This window comes from Ambystoma mexicanum, chromosome 11, assembly GCF_040938575.1.
Source record: "Ambystoma mexicanum isolate Mex_15411 chromosome 11, UKY_AmexF1_1, whole genome shotgun sequence".
Lineage (NCBI taxonomy): Eukaryota > Metazoa > Chordata > Amphibia > Caudata > Ambystomatidae > Ambystoma > Ambystoma mexicanum.
The window spans coordinates 564,249,226-564,271,178 of NC_090934.1; the positions used below are offsets into that span (position 1 = coordinate 564,249,226).

Here is a 21,953-nt window from a genome sequence, read left to right on the forward strand (position 1 = left end):
CTTCCCAGCGCATTGGTTGCCAGTGCCTAATGACTCCTCTTTCCAGCTTATTCATTATTCTATCCAATACTTTGTTCCGCTTAAATGATTTTATATTTAGTATCTCTACAATTTCCCTAGGACAAGTGTTTTTCGTTTCATAACAATGCCGTGTCAGCCTCTCGTTTCTCCCCGTTACCTCCTTGTCTGCAGGGGAACGTTGTTGGTCTTGTTGGTCTTGGTGTTCGCTCATGTTCTCTTCCTCCACTCTGCATCTCGTGCCTCTCGAGATTGCTGGAATCATGCCCTCGGTCTTCTCTCCCTGTGCGACCGGTTAAGATTGTGCGCACCAGGTGGTCTCATTAACTCCCCACCTGGATGGCTTCGGAGTAGTTCATCGTGCGCATGGCCCACCACAAAGTCATTGTGCTCATGCCTACACCTGGTCTACGATTTCTTTCTCCGATGTTTACGCGTCCTCGTAAACGCCAGACCGCAAGCGTTTTCCTTTGGCGTTTAGTACTTCTCCGAGTGTCGCTGGCTCTGCAGCTCTCCTTCGCTCCACCTATCCAAGGTGTGATGATGTCAGAGGGCTTTCCCTGCTTATGATCCTTTTCTCTCCTTGTCCTCAGTGACCTAATGTACAGGGGATTCCCCTGCTTATGATCTTCTCTCTCTGGCTCTCCACGGCATGCTCTCCCTCTTCTACTAGTCTCAGTTAAATATATGTGTCTTTTTAAAGACACTCTTTTCCTTTTGCATAATGATGTATTTTAGTTTTGCGTTTTGCCAAACATCTGGATCTTACAATGTTCTTCACACCTGATAGTCCCATATATGCTGCTATGGTGGATGATATGGGGAGTTCCTCACCGGAATGGGAGTTCTTGTCCCTTAAAGGGCAGTCTTTCAATGAGGTCCCACTTTCCCAGACCCCTAGGGAGGATCTTGCGGAGCATGCTCACCTTCCTAGCTTCAAAGGGGGAGCTTCCCCCTAGGGGTGAATGGGCGAATACCCTCTATTTGTCACAGGTGCCATAGAAATGTATGGAGGGGAAAAGTGCAAAATGAAAATATTTACTAAAAATTACCTTTGGACAATGTCTCCAGCCAAGTTCTGGTGAAGCCCTGTCTCGAACGACCTCCTGAAAACGCTTGTCAGTGCTTCGGCCCCTCAGGTGGTGGTACTAACCAGTACGGACGCCTACATGAAGATCCTGCCCTAGACCTGTTTAGAAGCAACCCAGAGCTATCTTGTGGGCTGACAGCTTCATCCAGTGCATCTTTGATGCATCAGTCCCTGTTCTGAGTTTTGGCTTAGTACTTTGCAGGTTGCCAGCTTGTGCCCAAAACCCATCTCATGCTCTCAAACACGTTGAGGGGCCTTGCTGGCACAGCATCATTTTTGCCACCATGAGTTTGGTTTGCCACCCTCTGAATGGGGAGTTCTTCGCTGCTGCCCATCTGTCGAGTCCTGGGCATTTCTTGTCACTGTGAGATGTGTGGTGGTGGTCGTTTCGATGTGCCTGGGTTATCCATCTTCAAAGTATCCGGAAGCGTCTTGTCAGAGCCTGGAACCACTGGCTAGCTCGACTCATTCCTGAAACTGAAAGCTACCGCTGCATTCACGGTCCCTCAGCCACCTGCATCAGAACCAACAGCTAAAGTAAATGGGCCCTGCGAATCAAGCAACGCTAGGGGTGGATTCTAGTTGAATTTCCGTGGGGGAGGAGGGGGAGGGGAGTTTGCATAGCTTTCTCCACTCCCTCCTTCCCTAGGGTTTTGCAGGCGCAAGGTTCTCACCCTACCTCACCCTAATTCTCCCATGCCTGGTCATTATCGGTAGAGTTCTGGCCAATAATGCCCCCAGTCGTCTTCTTGAGTAGAGGGATTTGGAGAGGACCCATAATCTTTTGAACTTGCTTTCATTTTCTTCTTTTTGCCACATTTGTTCTTCAATTCCACAGACTTCAAACTCCCTGCAACACGTACTTACCTGGGACTTGTGACTCTTAGTGGCACTAGGCCTTTTTACCTTAGCTGTGAAGGACTCCCAAGTGTAAGGGGCCTTATTTTACAAGGCAGGATATCTGTTTCCATTGCCTTTTCATTGCTTTTACATTGCTTTCCACAGTTTCTTATTCACTTTATTGCCTTCAGTTGCATGGTTCATTGGTGAACTAGTGTTACTGGTTTCGAAGCAAAGTGTGGCTGTTCTTTAGTGAGATCACCAACTGTGGTTGTATACATGTAATTGGCTTTGCTTCAGTAGTAATTAATTACATGTGATTTTATGCGCATGGAGTGTCTTAAGGCCTAATAAAGTATTTTTATACTAACTGCCTAATTTGATGTATTTGAATGCTTTGTGTGTCTCGCTGTGCCACTGCACCTCTCCCATGAAATCTAAGTCTTACTGCTCTGCTATTGAGTTTGGCTAGACCTAAGTGTCAATTACCCTGTTCACTAAATAGGGTGGCTTCAGAACCCTCCCCTACGGCTGGTTCTGAAAATATATCTTAACGATAATGTACAGTTTACACACAGGATCCACCACACAGTATGCTTTTGAAAAAATTTACTTTTTATATAAAGATGTTCACCAAGATATAATCTACAGTACAGATGAGGAATAACAATCAGAGATAAATATTACAAACGGATAAGTGTTTCTAGAAGACACACAATCTGAATTTAAAACCGATGTGCAACCCAGAATGTCAAGCCAAGTAGCTTTTCTAGTTATGAATAGTTTCAAAGTATGTCCCATAGTTACAATGGGGTAAAGTTGTTAGATCAGTCCCGGTTACAGGTAAAAGGTAAGTAAACATTAAATGGGCTAGATTTCTTCCCACCGATTATTTGTCTATGAAGTCACCTTCAGACGTTTGGTCCGGAAGGTTTTTGAGCAATCAACTAGGTAGTGTCAAGACCGCACCATCATTGCTCCTGGAACCTTTTTGCACTGGAAGTGATGTCATCCATATATGTATATGGAGCTACAGGTGCCATATTCCTCTGTTCTTTATTTATTTTTATTTTTTTGCAATCAACATGCAGGAACATTTTTCTACTAAGCCAGCGTTTCACATTTTCTATCTAAAACAACTCTTAAATTGGGTTCAAAACCCTGTGACGACTATGGGCCTGTGATGCACCTCGTGTGGCTGGTGTCTTGGCAGATACCATGACAAAAAGGAATGCATTTCATGCTCTGTACGTCAGCCTTGCCCCCAAAAACCTTCTGGGGTCTCTTTTAACCCCACCTTTTCCTCTAGTTGGTCTGCTGTCTCTGGCCAACGTGGGCCTGTCTTCCCAACCCTGTAGGTGTTAAAACAACAGCCTTTCATATGGCTTGTTATGCCCACCCTCTTTCTCCATGTGGGGCCCCCGCAGTACATCAATGGTGGTTCATACTGTACAGTATCCCAGTTCGTGTTGGGGTGGGGGGTTTTGGCCTCGCCGCTCCTAAGGTAAGCCCAGCCTCCTTTTGGTGGTGTTTTTCTTTGTCCCTGGTGGTCTAGGTTGGCCGCATTGGTTTCATTGCCATGCAGGCTAAGGCTGGTGTTCTCAGTTTGCTTTCTTTCACCTTCTGTGTTTGTACATCACTTGTCAGGTTCTTGATAGTTGAGCAGGGTCACAGGGCTTTCTTTCTGCTATCTGTCTCTTGGTGGGTTTCCCATAGACGGGTGTGTGAGGCTCTGATAGATTTCTGTCTTGCGTGTGGTTGTGTCCCGTGTCAGCTGTTTCTCTGGAAAAAGAGAAAACCTCACCAGCACTTGTTTTCAGAGGAATGATGTAAGCAAATGTGTGCAGCAGGCCTCCCAATTTACACCATACCCCTCTAGGATAGGACTGGTACCGGATTCCTCCCTGGTAGATCTCCCTCCCTTGGCTGAGAGGTGTTCCAATCCTACCTTGACAAGGCCAAGGTACTTATACCATGCTATTTGGCATTGGATAAGGAGATGGGCAGACTTTTGCCACTGACCTTCAAGGCTCATTCACCCAAGTTTTGCAGGTCATCAGAAAGACACACATTTTGCCAATGGACATTGATTCTACAGATTGGATGGGCTGATCCATGGCCACAGGTGCTGTTATCAGGCGGCATGGATGAGGCCTGCACATTTTGCCTGAAATGCCCAGGCAAAACTGCTCGACATACTGTTTAACATTTCTACCTTTTACAGTTCCAAGACGGATACGTCTTTGGACATTTTCAAGGACATTAGGTATAGAGCAAAATCCTTTGGGGTGGTTGTTCCCTTTTGCATCATTCTCTTCTCACCCCCATTCCTTTGCCCCACAAGTCTGGGGTTCCAGCTCCAAACATCTGCAGTGCCTTTCATTTTTAGTGAAGCACTCATTCACAGTCTGCAGTTCTCCCATTCCACCCTACTTCGGGTCCTGGGAGTATTTATGAAAATCATAATTGCTACAGCCCATCTTCACAGGAGGAATGTGCACGTTTTTCCCTACCTCAACGACTGGCACTTTTAGGCCATGTGGGAGGAGTCAGTCCTAGAGGACTTTGAGAATATGTAACCTCCTTCACAAGTTAGGTTTCTTCATCCACCAAAAGAAGTCCTTTCAAACCTCTTGATTAATTGTAAGAAGGATCGCAATGGTAGATTAGCTCCCCTGAGTTCTAGCACGTTCATGTGCAAGAACTTCTCTGGATCATCCACACCCCACTCAACACTCAATAGTTACAATACTTGAGGTATGGCTGAATATGCTCCTACACATGGTATCTCCAAACTTGTCATCAACTCTGGAGTTGACATTCATCTTGCAGTATTTGCAGAATGTGCCTGTGGTGTCGTTCAATCATCCAAATTAGAAATAATCTTCAGGGAGGAAGCAACACAACAATCAGCAAACAATAAATCTTAGCTGTCTTGTTGATGGGTTGAAGATCACAAAGTGTCTTTCTGAGTATCTGAAGTCCTTTGTGAGGTTCACATTCCTTAGGGTAATTCTAATTTTCAAGTTCAGAAGGGTGTGTGAAGAATCAGAGGAACAATACAGAAGGGTTCCTTGTTCATGTGAAAATTGAAAATAACTTTCAGTAAAAATGAAAGGAATTCCGCAGAGAGCTCACTTGTCCCTATAAAATACCATACAGGGATAAACGAGTGAGGCACTGAGTGTGCCACCTTTCACATTATTCCAATGAACAATGCAGTATTCCATTTCACCAGATTGAAAAGTGTTTTACATAGTCCCATTGAAAACTAAAGCTGCATTTGTAAAGTTTTTATAATTTTTTCATTTTTGATCTGTACAAGATTCATGGCCCAGAAGGTATCAGGATCATAGGCTGGTGGCAGCTGTGTAGTTTTATTTCTATTTCAGGCTGTTTAATTAAGCAATATAACCCGGGGGGTACAGGGGGACTAGTATGGTAATTCCCTGGGGCGTCAGTTACAAGCCTGACCAAAGCAAGGCTTTAATTTAAGCCCTGGGAAATTGTCGTGACCGGTAATGCCCTCCCCCCAAGGGTTATATTACTATTAGTACCCCGGGGTACTAATAGTGTATTCTTCTCAAGTTGAGAAACAGCATTTTAACTGTTTCTCAACTCGAGAAAAAACTGCAAGAAACGACTTCCTTTCGATTGGGGGAAGAGAACAAGAAGTAGTCCCTTCTCCCTTTCTGTGGCAGCCATTCAGGAGTCGGATATGCACCGGGAACACAACATAAGTGGGAAGGGGTTGAGGTGGCATAAATATGTGGAAAAGTGGAGTGTGGGAATGGGACACAGGGGAGCATGGGAGAGCAGTTACCTGATGTATGACGAGTGAAGAAGGCGGCCTACCGCTCTGAGGAGACTCGGAACGTGGTCTATACCGTGTGGTAAAGACCCCATTCTGAGCCTCCTCATTGGCTGGGAGGCTGCCACACCTGCCTCGCTGCAGAACTAATTCTATGTAGGGTTCTGTATGAGCTCGATTATATTAGCTCATTGTTGAAGAGGGTTCCGTGGCCATCTTCTAAAACTCATTGCGCTTGTTACTGTGCTTCTAGAGATAGCTAGGCGCACACACTGCTAATACAGGAAATGTTCAGGCATCAGGTTCTGAGAGTTTGCTAATTAGATTTTTCTGTGGTACATTATTAGTATAACTTAGCTGGTATGTATGTATTACACTTCTAAGTTGGTTGTCATAGGTGAATTGGAGAATTGCAGGGATTTTATCAGTTTTCGGTCACAGAAACCATGCAAACAACCTTAATAGGCCTCTTCATATATTGCTTGTTGGGCCTGACCTTTGCATCCAGGACACTTTATGCGACAATACATTTTGTGCTATTTGAAATAGTGGTCCCTTTATTTTTTTTATTGATTTGAAATGTTTGACAGTGCAGTTTTCAGCCCATTGTACTTGCCCCATTATAGTTTGCAACAAAAATAACCCACCAGGTTTTCACCTAAAATTGAACATTCTGCTACATATAAGATTGTATAAAATGAGTTCAGGCTATGGTTTTGCCCATACTATTCAGAGCTCTTTCTAGCTGATTTAAAAGGCCAAGTGCATAGAATTGGTACAGTACGTTTAGGATGTCACTACCCTGACCTGTTTCAGAGCATGGCTATTGACTGGGTCAAAAAAATGACAAGGAAGAACGTTGTATCTGCCAGCAATATTAGGTACAGCATTGACGATGGTTTCATTTTTGTGTGCTTATGTTCCTCCAAAAAGTTTAAACCAGCGAGCCTATTGGTTATGTGTTTTCTTAGCCTGGAGACAGACATATTTCTTTGAATGTAAAACTTAACTAAAGACTCATGAATACATAGTTTCTGTGCAATTGAGGCAATTGTTACTGTATGTCTAATTCCGGTGTCTGTCATTTTTCTTTGACTATGTTTTGTATGTTTCATTAACAGGGGAACTATGGCTATGACAGCCAACGTTACGAAGACCCAAACAATACTGTGGACAGTGTAGATTCAACTGAAGGGGAGAACATGGGAGGTTGGTGGCCCGAATACACTTCTCCTAATGCAGGTGTGACCCCCACTAGACAGTTTCTGAAAGCATGCACATTTTACATTTTTTCAGTCAATTTGTTTTTAATTGTACATTTTTTTTCTTTAACTAACAAACCATTTTTGTGGTGTATTTTAATTTCTGTTAAACATTCTTTTGGCCATAATTTTTTGTTTACTTTTAAAGCATGTGCGTGCTGGATGAACTGCCTAGTTTTGGTTCAAAACTGTTCAACATTGTCAACTGGAACCCTCCACGTGTGTATATCATGTTGTACTGTGTGGTAAAGTATTTCTGTTTTCAAAATGTTTTCATTTGATCAATGAGCCTGCTCATGGTCAAACCATTGTTTCTCAGTTTTGTGTCAATTTTAAGTTGATTTCTTTATGCTAACATTCCTGTGTGTGTCTACATGTGGTTGAAAATAATAAGAGTGCTGATATTTTTACCTCAAAATAGCTAGACTGTATATTTATCCAGTTACCAATCCAGACCCAAACAATGATTTTAAAGTATTCATTTTCTATCTATTATGCAATTAAATGTACATTTGTTTTTTTTAAAATTTGAAACACTGAATTTTGTTTGCTTCTGTTATTCAGACAATGTCAGCTAATTAAAACTACACATTATTCCCTTCCACATTTCCTTTACTTGTGCCATTGATTTTCTGCATGAGTGTATCCACTGTATTGGTGCCATGACCACATGTTTTTGCTTCTGATCCATTTGCAGTAAATGATTCCCCAAGAATGCTCCTAATTAACCATGTAGGCTTACAAGATTATTTTATTTTACATACATTTTTATTGCCATTTTCCATAACACTTTTACAACTTCTCCTCCCCTCCCCCCTTCGTCCCAACCTCGGTCTGGTGCTTATCTTCGCCTAATGAGTCAACAACATTCCATACAATTTCCATCTATTCCTGCCTTTAAGTTATCTTTTCCCCAGATGACCCCTTAGTCTGCAAGGTTGTTACCCACAATTTAAACCATACCCAAAAGTTTAATCTTTGTCGGGCACCATATTCCTCTGGAATCCTTCTGTATGAATTGCATTACCAAGTGCCAATCCGCCACAAATCCCTGGTGTTTCCCCTGCAAATGAGTAAGATACCCATTCTAAAGCCGCAAAATGCCATACTTCTCCCACTCATTCATGCTCAGTAGGCGGTTCCCTTGACATCCACTTCTGGGCAATCACCAAAACCCCTGCCATATGTTGTGCTTTCATAGGTAGGTCTTCAAGTGTTCCTCCTAGACCCAAAATTGTGAGACCTAAATTTCCCCTTCCTGCGATCCCCACAATTTCCTCCATGGCCTCCCTAATCTTTACCCAAAATGGCACCCCCACCAGATGTGACTCCACAACCCCTCCCCCCTGCACTCCCTCCAGCATGCGTTGGGTACCTTCGGGAAGAACCTATGGAGCTTAACCGGAGTAAGATGCCACTGGAACATCAGCTTTACCCAGATCTCCTGTAATTGGACCGACCTTGTGAGTTTAGGGATATTGTCCCATAGTTGTACCCAAATTGCTTCCTCAACCGACTGGCCCACTGATTCCTCCCATTTCTTCACATATCGTCTATGCCCTGCTTCCTCATTTTGTTTGATGTATTTATAAACTGTCCCCACGATATGTTTATCTCCTGAGTCTGATAGTAGTAGTTTTTCAAAAGGTGCGAGGGACTTGGTTGCTGCCCCTTGATTATTGGATTCAGCAGCCAATGTCTCAATTGTGTACATCTAAATATCGCACTCTCCTCCAGTAATATGTCTTGTTTACACTGATTGAAGGATTTGATCTCTCCCCCCTCCAATATATCCCAAATTCTAAGACATCCACCCTTTACCCATTTGCTAAAACATGACCACCTCTCCCGGAGAAAATTGGGGATTGTACAATATTGAGGTACATGGTGATGGATAAGTAATAATTCTCGCTCTGGTTACCATTTCGCCCCAAAGGTCTCCCACTCGAGATCCACTTGTACTACGACAAATATTGTGTGTTCTATCCCTCTTAGGTTTGCAGAGGATTCCCTCATGGTGTCCTCCCACTACTGCTTCATCCATTTGTCAGCACACTTTTTGCCTATCATCTTTTAGCCAGTCCCTATTTATCTTGGTCTGTGCAACCAAGTAGTATGCCCTCATTTCGGGTTCCCCCATTCCGCCCCTATTCCTCGGCATGGTCATTAGTAGTCGTTTGTTTTATTTGTTTTGTTTTATTCATATTTATATAGCGCACAACAGCCCGAGGACATCGTGGCACTTGTTACAGTACAAAGCTTAGTTACTTAGTCGTGCAATTCTAGGTTTTTTATTGTTCCATATGAATTTCCCTGTGAACCTTTGAATCGCTCGAAAAAAAGACTTGGGTACCCTTATTGGAAGTGTCATGAAATAATATAAAGGTTTCTGGAGAATGACCATATTCAGAACATTAATCCTTCCTATCCATGATATCGTCAGCAGACCCCAATCTAATAACAATTTCTTAATGGACCCTAATAGGGGGGAACAATTTGCTACAAATAGTGATTCAATATTTTTGGTGATATTAACCCCCCCAAATATTTCATAGACTTTCCTGCCCAACTATATAAGAAGGTCCTTTTGAGCTTATGTTGTCATTTCAGGGCTTTTACCCCTGCTACTGACCCAAAATTTGCCATTTCCCTATTCAAGGTCCTAATAGACCTTTCCGGTTCTGTAAGTGTCAAAAGCACGTTGTCCGCAAATGCAGCTACTTTATGGCTCTTAACTTCCAATGGAATTCCTACAATATTGTAGCCAAAAGCAGCTCCAAATGTATCGCATATAACAATGGGGACAACGGACACCCTTGTTTTGTTCCTCTAGATACCCTGACTGTGCCTGATAATTGTCCATTAATCATCAAGCGCAGTGTCGGATTAGAATAATTTGCTTTTATCATCAAGATCATTTTAGCCCCAAGCCCCATTTTCTTCATAGTTCAAAACAAAAACTGCCACTCTACCGAAAGCTTTTTCCGCATTTAGTGCGATAAATAAAAGCTGGTATAGTCTTTAACCTTTTCTATTAAGTGTGCTATTTTTCTAGTGTTATCCCCAGTTGGTCTGTCCTGTATAAAACCAGATTGGTCCATGCCAATACATTTCGGAAGTAGGTGGTCCATCCTAGATGCCAATATTTATGTATAAATCTTTGTGTCTATATCAATCAACGCAATGGGCCTATATGAATTGCAACTTGTCAGATCTTTCCCTGTCTTTGGAAGCAAAACCACCTTCGCTTCCTCCATTGTTGGCGTTATTTTCCCCCCCCTTCTCAAAATCATTAAACATCTGGACCAGATGAGGAATTGGCTGTTCCCTGAATGTTTTATAAAAGTCAGCCGTAAAACCATCCAGTCCTGGGGATTTGTTAATTCGCAGACACATTTTTGCCCTATGAACTTCCTCCACTGCGATATACTGATCTAAGTCAAATTTAACTTGTTCCAATAGTATTGGAAAATCACATCTCTCCAAATATTTTGATTGCGTCTGCTCTAGGGGACTGTCCGATGTATATAGTTCTGTATAATAGGCTGAAAATTCCTGGATTATATCTGTTAACTCAGAACTCTCCCCTCCCTCTTTTAGTTTAATTCTAAGTATGGTTTTAACTTTCTCCTGCCACCTCAATAACCTAGCTAACAAGCTATCTGCCCTGTTTGCCTTTATAATATCTTTTTTTTTAATACAGCAGTGCTCGTTCTGCCTCCCTTGTTTGCATTGTTTCCAATTGCCCCTCAATAGTCCTGTATTCTCTCTGTTTCTCCACTAGCTCCTACCCCCATCTTGGACATGACCTGTTTCAAATTCTCTTCCAAGTTTCTTTCCAATAGTCGTCTCTCTTTATCTTTTTGCGCTTTCACCACAATTACCTTCCCTCTTATTGTAGCTTCAAATATGTGCCACCTCATCTGTTCCGTATCTCCCAGTTTATTTTGGAAGAATTCCTCTATACCCACTTGTAATTCCTCCCTCATCCTTAAATATATCAGTAGGATATTTCCATTTCCACAGCCCTGGAGATACGGTTTTTCTCTTCACTCTTAAAGTTATGGGGTGTAATCTGATAGTGCTATTGCACCTACCTCAATATCCAAGACCTGATCCATCAGACCCCGGGATACCGACATGTAATCTATCCTGGAGGAGGTCTTGTGAACATGAGAGTAGAATGTATATCCTCTCGTGTGTGTGTCCTCTTTTCTCTCCAGGCGTCCACCAATGGACTATTTTTTCGGATAATTTCGTGGGTTTACCCTGAGTGCCCACCCTTGCCTCGCTCCTAACCCCCTCCCCTCCCGGATCCCAAGCTATATTAAGGTCACCTGATAATATAATTTGTCCCTCAGCAAATGGTTCCAATTTATTCAGCATATGCTGTATAAACCCATCTTGCCCTGAATTTGGCGCATAAATGGTAGCTAGCGTATATATTTCTCCCTTTCCCTGTAGAACCACTGCTAAGTATCTCCCATTGGTATCTTTCTCCCATTTCGCTACTGTAATGTGAAGGCCATTCCTCAAAGCTAACAGAACCCCTCCTCTTTTCTTCAGTTCATTAGAATGAAAAATGTGTCGGTAGCCCTGTAACCTAATTTTATGCTTATCGCTCCCTTGCACATGTGTTTCCTGTAAGTCAGAATGTCTGGTCTTTCCCTTTGCAAAAATCGTTTTAATTTCTTCCTTTTCAGGGGGGAATTTAACCCATTCATGTTCAGTGAAATAATGCTTATGTTGTTGGTTTGAGCCATTGTCAAAGTGTTCTTAAAACTACTTATACACACAGATAGAATTCTTGGTTAGGACGGCTCCCCCCCTTCCTTGCACTTCACCCCCCCCTCACTGGGTGGACTTAACCGGCCTCTACCCCCTCCTGTCTCGCCCTCTCTGGGATTAAGCACAAACCACAACCCAGGATTTTCCAAGCCCATGCAGGGTTCCATGTGATAATTCTGCCGCAAAAATATCGCCATATTTTTGTGCGAAATTCACAATGGACCCTCCGGGGGGCGGGGGGGCCCGGCAACCCCTGCATAATTTTGTTAATGTGCGGGGACACCCGCGCAACCCCTGCTCCCACATAATATCCCCAATAAAAATATCGCCTATGCCGAACCAAACGGCCATATTTATAGTGATATTTTTGTTGGGGATACCCATGCAGCAATCCCAAGTCCCACCATTAACACCCCCCCAACACCTTCAATAACAGAACAAATGCCCTCCCGGGCTAGCATATGAAAACCATCTCCAAATCAGTTGAACTCTCTCATGTAGCTGCAGACTCTTTCAAATTCCTCTTGGAGTGTCTCTGCTTCACCACAGTCCATTCCCAATACTTCTTCCTTTCCTGTCCTTTCACCATGGGTTCACCAGACCCTGTTTCTTCTTCTTCTATCCCAAGTATAGTTGCACCTTCATTACAAGACGAAATGCTATGTTGCCGGCCCTCCCATTTGAACACCAAGCAAAAGGGAAATGTCCAACGGTATTGAGTATCTTTTTCGCAAAGAAATATCACAACTGGACCCATTTTTCTCCTTTTAAGCAGAGTTATCTGGGACAGCTCCTGAAAGAGATGTAACTCCGACCCTTTGTATTTAAGCTGTTCCACTTTCCTTGCTGCTATTAAGATCTCTTCTTTTTGACCATAATCGTGCAGGGCCACCAAGAAGTCTCTCGGCCTTGCTCCCGGTTCTTTCCCAAGTGCCCCCACTCTGTCCAATTTCAGTTCAGCATCGCCGTCCATCTCCAATAAGTATGCTAATATTTGTGGGATCGCCGTCCTGAGATCTTTATTGTGAACTTCATCAGACAAGCCATTTACCCTGACATTCGATCTCCTGTATCTATTTTCAAGATCTTCTGTTTGCAGCTCCAGGTTATGTGTCGCACACGCTAGATGTTCTACCAATTTGTCTGTTTTTCTCGTGCCTCATTTGCCAATTCCAGGAGTGCCATCTCGTTCGTATCCACCCTTTCCTCTAGCTTGTTCACTTCTCCTTTTATCTCAAGAAGCGATGATGCCAGGTCCTCCTGGATCTTGTCCAACTGTCCCTGTACAGTTCCTGTCATTTTATCCCCAAAATCTTGAAAATATTGTTTGATAATATCGTGTGTGACCACCTGGCCTTAACTAGAGTCTCCTTCAAGTCCTGTATGCTCCTCTTTTTCGGGCTTCCTTGGCTTACAAGATTTTATGGATGAATGACTTGAAATAAGATTTCATTTGCTCTGTTGTCATGTTTCCATCACCTTGTTACATTTGCCTGAACAGTTTCAACTACTGGACATCCTAAGAAAAACCCAAAGACCTCGAGGCTCAAACAGTGTAATGAATGAAACCCCTAAAATATGATCATGTAGATTCTAAAAGAAATCTATGAAAAGTCAGTTAAACTGGATGTTTGCATAATATAAAAACAAGGATTAAAGCTTCAGATAGTAGACCTGAAATTATTGACTTGTAATCTCTAGCTACACCATTTTCCCATGTTTCTTTCTTGCAAACATTAGGGGGCATACTTAAGGCTCTCAGGTGCTAATGCCATCAGGCTGGCATCCTCCAGATTGACTTGGAAGTCTTCTTGCTGATACAGATAACCTACTCTGACACAGTGCATTGCATTGGTTGTGAACTGGACCTAAGGTCCTGCAGCCTACATTTAAAGTTTTTAAAAATGAAAGAAAGGGCATATTTCCTCAAACTATTAAGGGGAATTTCACAGGCATCACCTGCTATATACGAGGTGCACATTTAGAAAGAGATCTTGGCCTTGATCCAAACTGCTCTTACCCATCACCAACTGATCAGCTTTGTTGTCAAGGCCTGTGACTTACATTCAAGTGCACTAAGAGAGATCTACAGTTGCAGGTTGAAAGTTAGTGAACAGTCTGGCCAGGTAGGTGGTTAGGTAGGCGGTAAGCACGTGTGGCACAGAACACCCTCGAATTAACTAAATCAAGAAGGCTCAAACCAAAGGCAGGGCAAATCTCTCAACACCACAAAAGAGGAGGAGCCAACCAACCACAATGAATGAGATTACAGGACAGTGCTGGCACTGAGCATGGATGACTGGAGGCTAATTTCAGGCTGGAACTGGTCAAAGATCCTTTATTAATATTCGGTCAGAAATGCAGCCTGGAAGATATCTGGTGTTCCACTTTTGATGTGAGTTGAAGGACAATGAAAATGTGAGACGTTGTAAGAGGAGGCTATAAATAGATGCAAATTAATATTAAACTCACCAGTAACAAAAAAGGTACAGACAAAGTTAAGACGAAAATCAAAATCCATATAAACATTTGACTATAAACCAGGCGGATGATAAGGAGGTCATATTCCTAGCGGAATAGGTAAACAAAAATAGTGAGCTGGTATTCAAAAGAAAGTGCCGGTGGAAAGGGGGAACAATGAGAGCCACAACCCAGCGGGGTTTATAAATGAATCCACCATCCTCACCATAACCCAGTGGTCCGAGGGTTTGCAGAAAAGATGATTTCGAAGGGATTGTGTCCTCCGACGTATTCCTTATCTTGATAGATCATCTCCAGCTTGCTGGCCTCGGAAACATTTTTTTCAGCAGAGGGTGCTGCGTGTCGACGTCCCTCGAGCCGATGTCCCTCGACAGCCTCTGTATCGGCGCCGACGTCATCATGCGTATAAATAGACTTGCGCAGCATCCGTTGCTCAGTTCTGTTTTTCCGCGCTTCGTGGGCCTTGGAATCGCGTTGCTCAGTTTGTTAGTCAGATATATTCTTCATTATTCCTCGAGAATACCAACTCTTACTCGATGGCTTCCTCATCCGAACCGACGACTCCACGGTCCGGCTTCAAAAAATGTCGGGACTGTGGAAAGAAAATGTCATTGACAGATCCTCACAGGATCTGTTTGTGGTGCCTGGGATCGGAACACCAATGTTCGGAGTGCGAGGACTGCATGTCCATGACGGCGAAAGCCTTGAAGGAGCGTAAGGGGAAGCTTGAGAGAGGTAAGACAGTTAAAACTCCTTCGAAAGTTTCCTCGGCAGAGTCGAGACATTCGTCTCCTCGCGGACACAGGAAACATTCTCGTTCTAGGTCTCGAAGCAGTTCGCACCACTCTTTGAGATCCAAGCATTCGAGTAAAAGACGTCAAAGATCCCCTTCCTCATCTTTTCTGTTTCCCCAGAAAGCATCACCTGCCCCACAAAACATAGCTCTCAGGCTGAGTGGGAGGAATTCCATAAAAGGATGCTTAGCGTCTTCGAGAAAGCGGCCTCGACCCCCTCGAAGACAGCTGAGGGTGATACCCTGGGAGAAAGACCCGAAAAATCGAAACGCTGCGAGTCGTTGCACCCGGCGAAAGAAACTACTCGAGAGCGTCATGAACCCTCGAGCAAAGGCACTGTGCCATCAACGCCATCGTCCAAAGTCCCTTCGGCGCATAAATCTGCGTCATCGACGCCATTATCGAAGGGCTCATTGACGCATAGGTCGATTGAATCGACGCGGTCTTCGACGATGACGTTGATGCCGAAAAAGAACAAACCCACGGCTGTCACTACCTCACAGCCAGTGGTCATACCCAGGGCCTCGAACACGACTTCGAGAATGTCGTCGACAACCTCGAGTAGGATTCCGATCCTCTCGAGCTCTTCGAGGCCTCTTCCGATCTTCTCAACACCTTTTTCAGTGTTTTCGAAGCCTTTAACGTCCGTGTCGTCGACGTTTTCTCAACCAATTATGACAAATTTGGCCCCTTCTGCTCTGGAAATGGGATTTAAGCCATTTCCAAGGTCTGATCATTTCAGACCTTTGTCTTCAATTTATGAAGAAGGTGAGGATTCGGATCAAGAAAGACCCTTTGGGTTGCAGAGAACTACAATACCTGAACCAGAGGAATTTACCTCTGAGGAAAATAGGTTAAAGGATCTTCTAGAATCCTTACATGAGGCAAGTGGGTTAGATACTTCCCCAGAAATAGAATTTGCCAAACCAGACCCAGGGGAACATGCTGAGACCCCTTACAGAATTTTAGTGGCAAGGATTATAGAATTCATGGGTTGGTCTACACCTTCACCTGCATTCCAACAGGATGACCTTACAGACATTTTAGTTAAAGGCCCACAGGAGGATCCTGTGGTTTCATTTGACGCTGCATTACAAAGAAAAATATTGGCTAACTGGGAAACTCCTGAGGTTATCCTGGCGGTTAACAAGAAGTTATCAGCCAAATATAGGGTATCTGCTACTGACCCTGAATTTTTGTCTAAACATCCAACTCCAGAGAGTCTGGTTGTTCAAGCAGCAACTGCATCAGGCAGTAGATCGGCATACCCTACTGTTCCACAGGACAGGGATGACAAAAGATACGACTCTATGGCTAAGAAAGTCTTTTCTGCATGTAGCATGGCGTTGAAATCTATTAACGCTACTTGTACGCTCGCAAGGTTCAGCCATACACTTTGGGAGTGTGCTTCATCAGCGGCTGACTGCCTCCCAGAGGGAGAAGAAAGGGAAGCGTTTCTAAACATCATTAAGGATGGTAAAGACGCAATGTGCGAATCCCTTCAAACTGGCATTGATTCTGCTGACAGTATCAGTAGGGCCATGGCGGCAAGTACTACAACCCGCAGATTTGCGCGGTTGCGAAATTCTGGGTTTGCTTCAGATGTACAAGCCAGACTTTTAAATATGCCCTTTCACGGCTCTTCTTTGTTTGGTAAGAAGGCGGATGACAGCCTAGAAAAGTTACAGACATCCAAAGCAGCAGCAAAATCCCTGGGAGCTGCAATCCGTCAAACGCCATATTGCCCCTCAGGAACCTCTTGGAGAGGGTAAGTCCTTTCGCTTTTATTCCGCATTCGGAAAAGGCAGAGGACAGTCGGTTCAAAGAGGTCAAAAAAGATTCACCCGAGGTGGACGGGGTAAAAATACAAAAGCCGCAGTAGCAGGTGCCTCTTTACCCTCAGCATCTGCATCAGCCGCCTCTAAATCACTCTGAGGACTCTCCTCACAAGACACCAGCAGGGGGCAGGCTAACCCAACATCTGACGGAATGGCAGGCTATTATGTCAGATGCTTGGGCATTGGAGACAGTTGCCCAAGGTTACTGCCTGCCTTCTCTACGCATTCCTCAGAGTCATCCACCGGGGAGCAGCTCTCGGAAAGTTCCAGATCCGCTCCTCTTGCAGGAAATTGTAGACCTGCTGGAGAAAGGTGCCATAGAACCGGTACCTGTAGCGGAGAGGAACAAGGGCTGGTACTCCCCCCTACTTCCAAATACCGAAGAAGGACGGAGGACTGAGACCTATCTTGGACTTACGAGAATTGAAGAAGTTCCTCAGGAAGGACAAGTTCAAGATGGTAACTCTCTCTGATCCTTCAGGCCCTCCAGCTCCAGGACTGGCTGGTATCTCTGGACCTTCAGGATGCTTATTTCCATGTGCCAATCCATCTCAAACACAGGAAATACCTGAGGTTCGCAATTGGCTCTCATTATCAATTTTGAGTTCTGCCATTTGGACTGACCTCCGCCCCGAGGGTCTTCACCAAGCTAATGTCGGTAGTGGCTGCAAGTCTAAGGAGGGAAGGGATTCACGTCTACCTCTACCTGGACGATTGGCTGATTAGAGCTGTATCTCCGGAACAAGCTCAGATCCAGCTAGATTATGTCTGCCACTTCCTTCACAAACTGGGCTTCTCCCTCAATTTAAAGAAGTCACAGATGATACCATCACAGAGACTCCAGTTCATTGGAGCGGTCCTGGACACTTCCCTGGGAAAAGCCTCGCCACCAGAGATGAGGGCTCAAGATATTTTGCAGATGGTCACCAAGTTTCAAAATGCCCAACGTCTCCCAGCCTTCGACGTTTTGAGGTTGCTAGGCCTCATGGCATCCTGCATCTTCCTTGTGCCAGAGGCTCGCCTGAGAATGAGATCTCTTCAGTGGGCACTAAGAACTCAGTGGTCCCAATTCTCAGGGAGAATGACAGATCTCCTTCAGGTTCCGGACAAGGTGGCTCGAGACCTTCAGTGGTGTGCCTGTCAGGAAAACATTTTGAAAGGAGAACTGTTTTGGCAACCATGGCTGGAGATAACAGTAGTCACAGATGCCTCACTCACGGGGTGGGGAGCCCATGCCAACGACTTGACCATCAGCGCTCGTTGGTCTCCATCGGAGTCCAGACTACATATCAACCTGCTAGTGCTGAGAGCAATCAGACTAGCGCTGAAGGCTTTTCTGCCATCTGTACAGGGGAAAAATGTCCTGATAATGCCGGACAACACAGTGGCCATGCACTACCTCAACAAAAGAGGAGGCGTAGGATCAATGCCTCTGTGCAGAGAAGCGATGCAGCTCTGGTTTTGGGCAATCCAAGAAGGAATCTCTCTATCGGCAGTTCACTTAGCCGGAGAGAAAAACTTGACGGCGGACGCTCTGAGCAGGCAGAGTACAGTCTCCCATGAGTGGGAACTAGCTCAGGAAGTCCTTCAACAGATCATCACCCTTTGGGGAACCCCTCAAGTGGATCTGTTCGCCACCAGCATCAACAGGAAGTGCGATCAGTTTTGTTCAAGGGAATTTCCCCCGAGAGGAGCTCTAGGGGACACGTTTGTAGTGGACTGGGAGTTTCCACTTCTGTACGCGTTTCCTCCAGTCCCTGTCATTCCTCAAATGATCAGGAGGTTGAGAAGGTTCCGGAAAGCCATGATCCTAATTGGCCCGGACTGGGCCAGGAGACCGTGGTACCCGGACCTTCTGGACATGTCCATCTGCCCTCCAATTCGTCTTCCACTCAAGGAGAATCTTCTCTCGCAGAAGGGAGGTCAGGTTCTCCATCCAGACATCAGAACCCTCAACCTTCACGCTTGGTATCTGAAAGGTTGAGATAAAAGGATTGGGACCTCCCAGATGACGTCATGGAGGTGTTGCTTTCGGTCAGAAGGCCAGCAACAAAGACTTTATACCGCTGGCATCGGAACAAATTTTGCAGCTGGTGTAGAGAAAAGAATATCGATCCCTTTTCATGTGGTACACCAACGGTGTTATCTTTTCTACTCTATTTGGCAAATTCGGGCCTTCAGGTTGGCACTATCAAGGGCTATCTCGCAGCGCTATCGATCTTGAAGCGCACTGCAGAGGAACCATCGTATTTCAAGTTACCCTTAGTAATACCATTTCTGAAGGGATTAACCAATGTCTATCCTCCAAGACCATTCCAAGTTCCCTTATGGGACTTAAATTTAGTCTTAAATTTCCTGATGGGTACTCCTTTTGAACCACTCCACTCTTGTTCGCTAAGATTTCTCACCCTTAAAACTGTCTTATTAGTGGCATTGACATCTGCTAGGAGGGTGAGCGAATTACAAGCTCTATCTTGTAAACCCCCTCATACAATTTTTCATAAAGACAAAGTTGTCCTACAAGTGAAGCCTAATTTCCTCCCAAAGGTGGTTTCTGAATTCCACATCACTCAGGAGATTACCTTACCTTCATTCTAACCCCCTCCCCATCCGGGGAAAGAGGAAGAAAGGCTACATAGACTGGACCCAAGGCGGGCTTTGAGTTTTTACATCAGCATACTTGCTAGGATTAGGCAAGCAGACCAACTGTTCGTAGGTTACTCAGGGCACAAATTGGGATTGCCGATAACAAAACAGACCATTTCCAGATGGATTATTTTGGCCATTCTGGAATGTTACAAATTGGCAGGGAAAGAGCCTCCTCAAAATCTTAGGGCTCATTCAACCAGGGGTATCGCAGCCTCTTCGGCCCTCCAAAGAGGGGTACCAATTCGAGACATATGTGCGGCTGCCACAGGGTCGTCTGCACATACCTTCACAAAATTTTACAACCTGGATTCCTCCTCTAGCCAAGAGACTAGATTTAGCAAAGCTGTGTTGCACTCTGTTCATTATTGAAGGGAAACATGTCAATTTCGCTCCCACCTCCAGTTACACACCACTGCTATGGGAGTCTCTCAAGATAAGGAATACGCCGGAGGACACAATCCCTTCGAAGAACAAGTTACTTCTTACCTGGTAACGTTCTTTCGATGGGATGTTCCTCCGACGTATTCCTTATCGCCCCTCCCATCCATCCCCTCAGTAAAATTTCCCTTGTGGTTACAGTTTACGCTCCTTCAGGGTCAATAACCAATTCATGTAAATCAACTGTTAAACGTCAAAACGGAACTAAGCAACGGACGCTGCGCGAGTCTATTTATACACATGACGACGTTGACGCCGATACGGAGGCTATCGAGGGACATCGGCTCGAGGGACGTCGACGCACAGCACCCTCTACTGAAAATAAATATTCCGTGGCCAGCAAGTTGGAGATGCTCTATCAAGATAAGGAATACGTCAGAGGAACATCCCATCGAAAGAACATTACCAGTTAAGAAGTAACTTGTTCTTTGTTGATATAAGAACAGATTGTGTATGAGTATCATACAAATGTATCCAGGTCTCAGTTAAGCAAAAGACATTAAATGAAAGGAAAGCAACGCATCAAAAGTCAGATCAGCCTTGTTAACAATAGATTTACGATTCCACATACCAAAAGTAATGCAAGGTGGCAAGTGAGTGGTGAATTTGGGATACTGTAAGTTTGGGCCACAGAGAAGCTGCCCTGCCTCAGGCTTATGATTGCTAATATGTAAAGCCATATCCATTAGCAATATACACAAACCAGACAATCATTTGGAGATGTCATCATGCCCTCAAAATGTATCACATAATAGAGCTTTATAATGTCCTATCGGTGTGAACAGGTGCACAAAGGGCCCAAAGACTGACCTTGAAATTGACCCCCGTGGCTGGGACAGGACAATTAAAGGGTTACGCTGTGACCCAGTTAGATTACCAAACTCCGTCCTGACGGGGAGGCAGCGAGTGTGCTGGCAAGTGGCCAGGACCAGGATTGCTCCAAATGCACAGTCACTTGAGCATGGAAAGCACAGCCACCTGACCAGCGGCAGGGTCCTTAAAGATGAAGGGACTAGGAGGCAGGTTAGTCTTCAAGATGATGTCCCTATCACATGACCAAATCATGTGGTCAAACTCCACCCCATTGGGGAGGTGGTGTGTGTGCTGTCAGGTGGGCGGGGCCGTGATCGCTCCAGGTGCACAGTTACTTGAGCGCAGAAAGTGCAGTGCCTTACATAGCAGCTTATGTCTGATTGCTTTCCTATTCTTTTTTTTAAATCTTTTATTTTTGATATTTCATAAAGTTAAAAAGCTCACAAACAGTACACTTAACCCCAACCACCCACCCACAAACCCCAACACAAACAGAAATGGCGATAAAGTGCAGTTGTGAGATGAATTACAAAATACCACATTACTACATTAAGGTGTGGATCGTATATCGGCTTTTCACTGGTGCGCTCATATTGCCTTTCTTTCATGGGAGGTAATGCATATTTATGGGGCCACCCCACAATTGGGGAATCATGCCTGAGGGTCCTGGATATCAACCCCCATTGACATATAGGAACTGAATGGAGACCAATAGTCCAACGGTCTAGCCGAAGAGGGTAAGGTTGCTGCATACTGTGTTTCTCTCCTTTCACACATACTCATGTAGGCTAGCCATTCTCGAAATGTAGGTGCTCTGCTTTTCCCTTATGTCTTGGCCTCAATAGTCATGGCTACAACTGATGCCACTCCAGGTAGTTTCCTTTCAGTTCTAGAGCCAGAGTCCATTTTAGCCAGCATCCAAAATTCTGTGTGATATTGCCAGGTGTTATCCAGCATAGTAGACAAGGAAGTTTCTACCGCTTGCCAAAATGGGCGCACCGTAGGGCACGACCACGCTACATGTAGAACGTTGGCCATGTCTTGAGAGCATTTGTTACAGCTGGATCACCTATCAGGATAACATTTATTAAGTTTTGCAGGGGAAAAATACACCTGATGCAGGAATTGATA

At 44.5% G+C, this 21,953-nt stretch overlaps 1 protein-coding gene across 4 annotated transcripts in view; it reads left to right on the forward strand.

The window, feature by feature from the left end:
• Window positions 1–21,953, forward strand: part of LOC138503575 (golgin subfamily B member 1-like) — a 1,546,163-nt gene that overhangs the window by 760,175 nt on the left and 764,035 nt on the right. For 3 of the 4 annotated variants that reach the window (XM_069623402.1, XM_069623405.1, XM_069623403.1), the window contains exon 16: window positions 6,881–7,001. In XM_069623402.1, coding sequence (XP_069479503.1) covers window positions 6,881–7,001 — 121 coding nt within the window. The remainder of the gene's footprint in view (window positions 1–6,880; window positions 7,002–21,953) is intronic. The other variant, XM_069623404.1, reaches the window with a different exon arrangement.